Source organism: Parasteatoda tepidariorum, chromosome 6 (assembly GCF_043381705.1).
Source record: "Parasteatoda tepidariorum isolate YZ-2023 chromosome 6, CAS_Ptep_4.0, whole genome shotgun sequence".
Taxonomy (NCBI): domain Eukaryota; kingdom Metazoa; phylum Arthropoda; class Arachnida; order Araneae; family Theridiidae; genus Parasteatoda; species Parasteatoda tepidariorum.
In genome coordinates, this window is record NC_092209.1 from 90462438 (window position 1) to 90473540 (window position 11103).

The 11103-nt window shown below is 29.9% G+C and overlaps 2 protein-coding genes across 2 annotated transcripts in view; one reads left to right on the top strand and one right to left on the bottom strand.

Moving 5' to 3' along the window:
- The window catches only part of LOC139425862 (SCAN domain-containing protein 3-like), a 4215-nt gene extending 3672 nt beyond the window's left edge, over positions 1-543 (bottom strand). The window contains exon 1 of the mRNA XM_071181889.1: positions 11-543. Coding sequence (XP_071037990.1) covers positions 11-543 — 533 coding nt within the window. The remainder of the gene's footprint in view (positions 1-10) is intronic.
- Positions 544-2393: 1850 nt separating this feature from the next.
- LOC107452878 (lysoplasmalogenase TMEM86A) lies at positions 2394-10882 on the top strand. Its single transcript, XM_016069500.2, has 3 exons — positions 2394-2675; positions 7970-8357; positions 9295-10882. Exons 1-3 carry the CDS (start codon positions 2619-2621, stop codon positions 9705-9707), a joined length of 858 nt encoding a protein of 285 aa, XP_015924986.1. The 5' UTR covers positions 2394-2618; the 3' UTR covers positions 9708-10882.
- Positions 10883-11103: the final 221 nt, after the last annotated feature.

Genomic DNA, 11103 nt, shown 5'->3' on the forward strand with positions numbered 1-11103 from the left:
ATCCAGTGACTTGAACAGTTCTGCTCCTGTGGTGTTGGTTGGCAAAGATAGTGCACATAACAAATCCTCATGCACATCTTCCTGATATAGATATCGCACATAAACAAGTAGTACTGCCTTGCTGTCAATATCTGTAGATTCGTCAACCTGGAGTGCGTACCACGGTGATGCATTAATCCTCTCCAACAATTGCTTTTCAATGTCTTCGGCTATTTCCTCAATGCGCCTAGTCACAGTGCTAGCCGACAAAGGCACATGTGCTATCTTTTCCACAGCAGCTTCTCCTAGTATTTCACGGCAAATGTCTTTAGTGGCGGGCAAGATTAATTCTTCACCAATATTGAATGGCTTTTTAGCTTTAGCAATGCGGTTAGCCACCAAATATGATGCTCTTAGTGCACTCTCCTTTATTGATGTGGTGGCCATCATAAATTTTTTCTGTCCTTCGTGTTCCCGTCTTTTTCTTTCAAAATACTCCAGGGACTTGTCTTTTAATCCAGGGTGCTTGGCGTTCAAGTGGCGAAGCAGTTTTGAAGGTTTCATTGCGTCATTAGAGACGGTTTTGGTTTCTGTGAATCGACTGTCCCGACAAAACCATACTTCAAGTAGGACTCATGGTATTGTCTGTTAAAAGTTGCACGTTTCTTTGATGTTGATGGCTCTTCGGTCTCTTCACTGAGCCTTTTCTTTTTTTCCAAGGAAACTTTCTAAGGGCGTTTGTTTTGCATTCATGATTGCTAACTTGTGAGCTAAATTTGTGCAGACACAATACACACGTACACCAAGCACTGTTAAACCTGAGAAAGTACCGGTGAACAGAGAGAGGAGTGATAGACACTTTCTTTTTACAAAAAACAAACAAATCCGCATAAAGCACACAAAACAGCAGCGAGGAATCATGGTCACGTGGTCTTTGGGCGACTAAATGGCAGACTTTCCAACTTCTCTTTTCTCGCCTTACTATACACTCTCGCTGTGTGAGGCGTCAGAATCGAGAGAGAAGACGAAGCTCTTTATTAGTTCCAATGCAAATGTCGCGTCGCGCTTTCGTTTTTTATTTATGATATTTACAGTTACGATGATTGTTTTTTTTATTAAAACTAATTGAATGAGAAAATAGTTGCAGAAGATTTCTTTTTTTTTACTTTTCAAAACATTAAAAAAAATTACGTTACTACCTTCGGGGGCATCTTTTTTTTAAATAAATAAAATTTTAATGGAACACAGATATTTTTAATTTGGGGTATAAACCTAGAAATTTAAATTCAGTTTCAATGAAATGGGCGGACCGGTACCATTTGATTCACGGACCGGTACCGGTCCGCGGACCGGGGGTTGGGGACCACTGTTTTAAAGGATAACTCTGTGGTCACTGGCTGTGGTCGTAAGCGAGTGGGTGACCACTTTATATCATTATCAGCATGCGTAGGGACCGACGGTGTTCGGTATGGGTCCTTGTTAAACTGTTCTACCGTAAAGTGCTCGACTTCGCGCTCAGGTCGTCGGGCTTCCGAAGCTGGGTCCATCCTCTCTGCAGAGGATCAAAATTGTGATGGCGTGTCTTCGGATCATCCTGAGGAATGCTTCCCAGACCGTCGCCAATAACCCATTGCGCAGCTCTAGTGCGACGTAAATGAACTACAACAACTAAATTTGCACCATAATTTTTTGCCTCTTCTAATTCGTTATTTTATTTTTAATTTTGTTTCTATTGCAATTAAGTTTAAAATATAAGAGTCATCTATTCATATTAATATTATTTCTTACAACTCTGCCAAAATTTACGAAAATATGAGTAATATTTGCAACGGGATCTTATCATGCAGAATTTTATTATATTTTGTTGTTGTTGTTAATTTACGTCGCACTAGAGCAGCACAATGGGCTATTGGAGACGGTCTGGGAAACATCTTGGAGGATGATCCGAAGACATGCCATCACAATCTTGATCCTCTGCGGAGGGGATGGCACCCCCGCTTCGGTAGCCCGACGACCTGCGCGCGAAGTCGAGCACTTTACGGTAGCACAGTTTAACGAGGACCAATACCGCACACCCTCGGTCCCTACGCAGACTGATCCAAGTGGTCACCCACCCGCACACTGACCGTAGCCAGTGATGCTTGACTTCGGTGATCTGCTGGGAACCGTGTCTTAACGATCAGTCCACTGCGGGACAATTTTATTATAAAAATATACGCTTTCATCAGGGTATTATCAAGCAGGTATTTTGAAATATTTAAAAATATTTTTTGCATAATTTCTAAATTTCGAATGCAATGAAAAAAATTTAGAACCTTTTGCGTTTTGCTTACAGCTTTCATGGATTCGCTAAAAATAAAATCAGTTAAAGGCTATTAACCGCAACCGCCGAAACAGACAATAACTCAGCTGTGTTTTTGTTTTTAAATGTATTTAGCCTTCATCAGTTCGTTTGTAAACATACGGATACCGATACTCGAACTCGAAGCTGCAAGCATTCAAAGAGTCATACAGTGTCATAATTACTTGCTACAAATGAAGTTCTGATCGCCAAAATAATTATGCTGCATTCGATATAATCAGGATGAATATCTAAATTGTTTTTACTGCTTCGCATTTGTTCGTTTTATTATTTGACGATGTTAGCCGATAATATCGAAGAGTTTTCTGCGTATTGGACCAGTCCCAAAATAGTGGTTTGTTTTTTCTTCTTAGTATTTTGTAAACAAAGTTTTTATTTTATTCTATTTAATGCGATAACTAAAAAGCAACATTTTATTCCATATTTCGCAGTTTAATTGTATTTATTTTAATGATATTGATATTTTTTGATATTGATATTTGTTATTATTAAATAATGATATTTATTTTTTTAAAAAAATATTAAAAGTAATAATTCGTTGGTTTCTCCTAAAGAAAGGATTTTTTAAACTTATTTTTTATAAGCTATGTTACACAAAATATGTGTAAGAGGAATTGAACTGTTTGCTTATGAAACTATTAAAAGATATTGTTTGTGAATGCGGTATTTCATTATTAATATATCAAGAACTAATTTCAGTATGTTGAAATTTAATAATTATCTAAAATTGATTTTAATCATACTATTTAATGTTAGTATTCAAAACAAATTAATGTTAGGAAAAATGGTGAAACACAGAATTAGTAATTTGCCAATTTGAAGTTGTCTCAACTTTTTTTTTGAACGAATCCATTGCTCGTTATAATGTTTTGAATTATAGAATTTAAGATTTAAATATTGAATTTGTTTAATGATTTTTTTTTTCTAAATTGTATTTAAATGGTTTGTAAAATATAGAACTAACACTTTTTTTCTTTTTGAAAGATGCTATTCTGCTAGGTTTTGTGTTGTGTTTCTTTTTAAGAAATAAAAATTACGGTTAAGCAATCAAATCAGTGGTGTTTTTCTGTGAGTAAAATGAAAAGGATACTCATCTCACACAATCTTTTTTAAGTTAAAATCAAATTTTTGTATCATAATTTATATGGTGTAATGTTTTTTTTTTAAGCAGATGAAAAGTTGAACTGGCTTTTGCAGCAGTGTACTAGTGCTATAATTTTTTTTCCAAGTGTATAAATATTCTAATACATGTGTGAAAATTTATTTTAACTGTTTTAGAGCAATAGATATGGATGTTTCTTTTCCTCAAGAATTTAACAAAAAAAAAGAAAAAAAATAGATGAAAATTATATTTTATTGAGTAATATTCTTTAAGTTTTATATTGAATAACAGAAACATGAGTTTAAGTTCAGATAAAATTAATCTCTTAGCTTATTTTTTTATTAATTTGTTTCTTGCACTATATTAAATTTTGTTAAAATTTAATTCCAGTTACCTAGAGGACATTTTTTTTATCTCGTCACAGGGTTGGGTTTTTGACGTCAAAAAGTGGTTTTTGACATGACAAGGGTATAATACTGGTTTAAACCGTCAAAAACCCGTCAAAAATGTCAAAAACTGAAGTTTGCCAAGAAAATATATAAACTTCAAAACTACCAACAGTTGCCATGCATTATATTGAAATTTAATTATACTATAGGTAATCAGCAGGTTTTAAAATATTTTTTAATTAAAATTAAGGTAAAATAACAGATTTAAAATCTCAGAAATTTATATTCAAATGCATGTGCAGAAAAATTTTGCACAAAAATTGTTTAAATATTTATATTTAAAAAAATTTTTTTTTTCTTTTTGATACTTAAGAAAATTAAAAGTTTATTACTATGCATTTTTGACATATAAGGAACATATAACTAATATTTATAAGGAACTTACAAGTTATGTTGTATAAATACAAACTTGATATAAGATACAAGTGTATAAAAAATTTTTTTTAATGTTATACCGAATATCTTTATTATCCAGTATGTTAATTTGAATTTAAAAGTAGTTATATTTATGAATAATGATAAATATAATTCATATTGTTTATTATATTTATTTATAATTATTACACTTATCATTTTAAAACAATTTTTATCTCTTAATTTTTTTTTCTCCACTTGTATTAAGAATACAAATAATGCATATCTTGAAAGCAAGAAGTAATTATTCAACAGCTGAATATTTAGATATTCAACAAAACTATATCGTATTCAGCAAAATGAAATTCACAAGTATTTGGATAAACTAAATTTTCAGCATAGTAAATGAATAGGCTGAATATACTGTAAATCGACACTAACTACTCTGTGTATTTAACAGAAAGCACTTAAATTTGTATTGTCTTATGTTAAAAAGATTATTAAGAAGATTTAAAAGAATATTAAAAAGATTTTTCTTTAAAAGATGTCTAATGTACAAAACTGCTAATGTTTATCTTTAAAAATGTCTAATTTTTAGTATAATCTATACTATACACTAAATTTGGTTATAAATAAATTTCTTAATAATATCACTGCAGATTTTCAATAACACATGAAAATGAATACATAATATTACAAAAGATGTGAGCTTTCAAAAGTACAAGATTTTGGTTACTATTCAAAATATAAGTGTTTCTTCAAAATTTTAAATTTATTTTTTCTAGAACATATTTAGAAACACTATCCTTTATAAAAAATATATAAATTTTATGTATTAATTAAATTTCACATATGAATATAGGTTTTTGACATTTTCGACATTTTTGACAGTGAGGTTTTTGACGTGACGGTTTAAACCATGGTTTAAACTGTCAAAAACTGCCACATGTCAAAAACCTGCCAACCCTGTCTCGTCAGAAAAATCCCAACCATCATAGATATCCAAAAATCTACTGAGCTATGTCTAAAAATGTATCAGACATAGTATAATTTCTTTGATCACTTAAAAAGTGAACGAGTAGTTTCACTTGAGCTACGTCTGTTTTTTTTTATTAATGTATATTTATGCATCTTTAAATATGAGCTGAATATGTATCTTAATATTTTCTGTCTATAGATAACAATTGTTATTATTATTAAGGAAAGTGCGGTAAAACTAAGTTTTTGCTATGTTCATTAAAATGAAAATTTTTAAACATTCTGATTTATGCTAATGAAAATATTTACTTTAGAAATTTTTTTTACCGTACTTATATGATTAACTTATTGAGATCATGAAACCCAAAATCACTTTTGTTTAGTTTGGAAATTTATTTCAATATCAATAATCTAATGAGTTGAAAAACTTCATAACATTTAAAAAATTTTAATAAGTTTTACATACCTTCCAATATTTTAGGTGTTTGTGAAATAAATTTTCTAGTGGTAAGGAACTACTGCAAAATTATTTTAATCAAAAATTTTTTAGAAAACTTTTATCAGAACTTAAGCGCATAACCATTTGTCTGTATGACCTTTTATATATCTGTGTAAATTATATTTATATAGTGGCGGACAAAATTATTTTAATTAATTATAATGTTACCACTAGGAAAAATATTTTTTTAAACGAAAAGATGGCGATTCTGTAATAGATGGGGAGTTTGATATTACCAGTGCTAGTGTATGCATATATTTATCTAGCTAACATCAGGGTTGGAGTTTTTGCCGGCAAAAAGGGGTTTTTGCCAGGACAGTGGCAAAAACCTGGTAAGAACCGGCAAAAACTGGTAAAAACCGGCAAAAACTGGTAAAAACCGNCTTCAAAATTCTTCAACACAATTAAATTTTTTTCTGGAGGCTTGTCATTCTTTCACTATATTGATCATTAGTATGAATGATAGTTAAATCACTTAATCAAATAGGATTTCATTTTATAAAATTTATATATTATAAAAAGGAAAAATTCAAAGCTAAATAATTATTTGTTCAACTGAATAAAAACACACACACAAAAGTTATGCTCGACTTAATAAACTAATGTTAATAAATTGATAGATGTATCTTGTCTTATGGAACCTTGTCTTATTTACCACATGATTGTTTACTTCATAGATCAATGGATTCTAATAATTAATGAATGCAAGTATCCATTTGCAATAAATATTGATTTATTACAATTATTGTATTCTAATGATTGTTATATTTCTTTTAATTCTTAGTTTGTATATGTTAATGAATTGATTAGTGCATAGAAAACTTATCCATTTATCCAATTGATGTTGATTTCTTTAAATCTGTGCGAAGTCATTAATAAGATTTAAATAATTGACTTATGAATCTTGAAAGTTTTAGTTAATTCTAATATCTTAAAAGAGTAATTGCTGAGATCTAGCTCTAATTTTAAAAAAAATGGATCAGTAGCTGAGACTAGTATCTTATTCTAATGGAAAGTCCACTATTACAGTGGAAAGCAAACTATTACAGTGGCACATTGAATCTGGCCAAGCTATTATGATTGTGGGATGACACATTTCATCCAAGGATTAATTAATTAAATGAAAATCAGATTTCAGATCAGAAAATCAGTTTACTAAATTAAATGAAAATCAGATTTCTTGAAATTTAAATCTGTTTTTAATATTTTTTTAGAGTTATTGCTGAATGGCATTGCAAAAAGTTATTCGATCACCAGTTAAGTTTTTTTCAGAAACGTAATTTATGCATATTAAAGGATGCATAACAATTATCCTTAATACAAGCTTAAATGTGCAATACCAACCAACTATAAAATTACTTCAACATAGCTGCCGACAGTTTCTCCTAATTTATTGGTTTGATAAAAATTCTCCTGGTATTTGTACATTCTAGAAAATGCCCTAAAATTGAGTCTCTATTGAAATAGAATTTTTGGACAGATTATTGCTTTCTTGAATATTTAAATAAGTATTATCAATGCATAATGATGCGAGCCTCATTTATAAAAATCAGTTTAAAACTTTTTTCTTTGTTCGAAAATGTTCAGTTTATATTCATTCAGAACCCCCTTTTTAAATTAATTAAAAAATATTTTAGCTATCTATGATGAATTAAATGTCCATTACTAAAAATTGTGATTAAACATAATACATAACATTTCAAGTTCATTTAACGTCAATCATAACTGGAAAATATTGCAGTTTTTCTATTTCAATTACTATAAAAATTCCTTATGTGTAAAATATTTAGTACATTATGCAGCAATTACCATGAAATTATGTGGCAATTACCATTATATTATTTTGTAAAATTTACTGGATTTTACAGCTATGCTTTTACAGTTTTTCAGCTGTGTAATAGAAGATGCTATGTAATCCTCCATAAACTGTATTAACTTTACAAAACAAACCGGTAGTTGGTAGTTGTTAAAAATCTAATGCTCTAAATCAATTTTAGTTTTTTTTTTCTGAAAATAATATTTAAGTACATATTTCTGTGTGTTGTTAGTATATTTGAAATTATTTTAAAGCATTAATATTGACAAAATGTACATTGCCATGTTTAATACATAAGATTAAAGAATGAGCTATAAACATGCATAATGCAAAGGTCTCATATTTTAAGCCCTTCTGCTGTTTGTTGTTACAAAATTTTTTTTATCTTTAACTTCTGTGGTTGTAATTAAATAAAATTATTTTTTTATAGCTGAAATGTGTTGGACCCAAATTGGTACCTTTCTTTAAAACAGTTGCCATCTATTTCGTCCTGGTAACACCATCTCCTGGCTGGTTCACCTGTCTGATAAAGTCTTTGCCGCTTCTCTGCCTCTGCGGATTTGTATTGTATCATGGAATGAGTCTCGGTGAAAAGCACGCCTATGCTCGTCGGATATTATTAGGCCTCTTGTTCTCCTGTATGGGGGATATTTTATTGATCTGGGATTGCTGCTTTACGTGGGGAATGCTGTCTTTTGCAGTCGCTCATATACTTTATATTTCTGCTTTTGGAATGAAACCGCTTAATCCGTATGCTGGGACTGTCTGTGCTGTAGCTGGTGCATTGGGAACATATTTACTCATGGATGGACTATACGGTGAGCTCATTTCATTTTAAGTTTTTTCTCACCACCCATAAATAATCTATCTGGGTAGTGGATTCATCTCTTCATCCTTGTTGTACGGTATCTACCGCTACAGAAAATACAATTCCAATTCACTAGTATATAAGACATGTTAAATGGATTCTATGTTGGGGTACCTTTTCATAGATGAATGTTGACATTGTCGATGACTCCTATCTCCACAGGATTTGTGAAAATTTTGTGATTTTATAACTCCCTTAGTACTACTATATACTTTTTTATTTTACTGCCTGAGCTATGAAGTGTGTATGTTAATAGCCATGTGATAAAAAAGAAAAAAGTACACTTTTCTGTTGGAAGGACTTCTGAAAAATCACACTAAAAATACAAAACATTGAAAATTAATAGCTTTTATTAATTGCATGTTATGTTAGTTATTTTAAATATTTATTATAGTATAACTAAATATTATTTATAGTACTATAATATGGTGCAATATATATGAATTAAAAATGAAGGGGATATTTTCATACCTGTTTGTGCCCTCAACCATCACCAGGGCACCAAGTGGTTTTTGTACTTTACAAAAATTTTAAATAAAAAATTTAGTAATTCCCCTGAGAGTGACTACTGAGTTATACTCTTCAAGTTGGAGTGGCTGTTTTCCTGTGAATTTCTTTTTTTATTTCTTGTGTGCCCATTTTGCCAAACTTTAAAATTGCAGATAATCTTCTTAAAATAAGTAATAATTAATAGTTAAAGTTGTAAGTAGATATCATTGTAGTGCTATCTACTTGCATCTTCTATCTCTCAATTAGATATCATAAAGTATTAGAGTAATACCAATACTTTTGTAAATGCTTCTTATTGATTGTATTAATTAATTATATTTATTTAACTATGCTGTTAAGTGTAATATTTATTTATATATTTGTTTTCTCTTCTGTAGGTCCATTTATTGTTTTAGTTCCAGTCTATGTATCCTTCCTCATGTTCATGGTATGGAGAGCTGTTGCAAGGGTTCAGTTGTTTGAAGATTTATGGACCTGGACCAAATTATGTTCCTGTGGAGGTGGTATATTATTTGCCATTTCAGATTTTGTTCTGGGATACAACATGTTTTGCTCATCCATACCTTATGCTCCTATGATCATTATGGTCACATACTATGCTGCCCAACTCGGAATAGCCCTGTCGGTCGTCGACAGTGCTTCGATAGCTATTATTAGTGCAGCACACAGCACCGACAGTAATCAATGTTGCCAAAACTTGGATGGTAATTCTCAGCCAAAGAAATGCCGCACCGTGTTGTCCAAACTCGAGAATTTCGGTACTCGACCGACGTTGCTACTGAAAGAGTGAAAATTGAATGTTAACAACCAATTATCTTTAATGTTAATAGCTATTAAATAGCCGTGTGATAGATATTTATCCTCACATTAGTTTGTTTTAGATTGTTGATATTATATTTGGGGAAATGTCGGACGTCACTACATGTTGTTAGATTTTAAGTTATTTATAATATTTGGTGAAAAAGGCGCATGATCATTTGGTTCAGATGACTTGTGAATTAATCTCACCACCCAATTTGGTTTTAGTTTATGTTACCATCAATGCATGAAATGCTGTAATTCTATAAAAAGCCTTGTCATTGTAAAAAATGCCTGGCATTGTTTTTATGAAAAGTGTAAATTATGAATATAATTATATACTTTGTCTAGTCATTGTATAGAATGCCGAGGCGCTCAGTAGAATGATAAATGCTCCTTAGGCAAAGTATAAGAAGTAATATTTACATTGCCTAGTCACTGAATAATATGCCTGTAAGTTATTCATTAGTCATTCTATAGAATGTCTATGCAATGTGTTTCATTCTTTGCCAGTTTCTTAATAATCATTATATATAATGACCAGGTGTCTTATGGAATGCCAGATTTCACACATTGATGATAACATAAATAATTTGGTTTCATTTTATATTTATGATATATAACTTGGTTTTAATTGATATTTGCATTAAATAATTTAATCAATGTTTGTATCATGAAACCTTGGTTTTGATTGGTCTATGTTAAATAATCTTTTTGTAAAGCATTTTTCTGCATTTTCCTTAAATACATATCTTCAGATTATTATCATATCTTCATGTTTAAAAGAAATCTAAATGTTTAGATACTTTGATTATTAATAATTAGATTGTTGTTAAATGTGAAATATTGAATCTCATGTGATTATTTTATTAAAAAAAAAAACTTTTTGTCTGTATATCTTAGAAAGTTATATTTATTACACACATTTTTCATTCCTACATACTATCGATAGAAATTTTTTGTGATTAAAATTTGATAGTTTCCAGTATAAAATTTTTTAAAGTATTATTGTTTTGAGTAACAAAATGTGTATATAAGTGTTATTTAATCATCTGTGGGTGGTAAGTAGTTATTTATTTTTAATCATTATATTTTCAGTTATGTATATATTTGCACATATCAAAATATCACAGGTTTTTTTTCCTCATTGTCAGAAAATTGAGTAAATTTTTTAATTTTTGTTAACATTGTACTGATACTTTTGTACGTTGAATTGATAATTATTTTTGACGAAATTTTTTGTATTTCCTAAGACTAAGTTTTTTCTTTTTCCTAGATGCTCTTAAATATTTTTTTCTTTTCCTAAAAATCATATATTTTTTTTAACTGAAGAAATTAATGCTATATTTCAGTAGTATTTTTAAACTTGATTTATTGAGAATTATGTA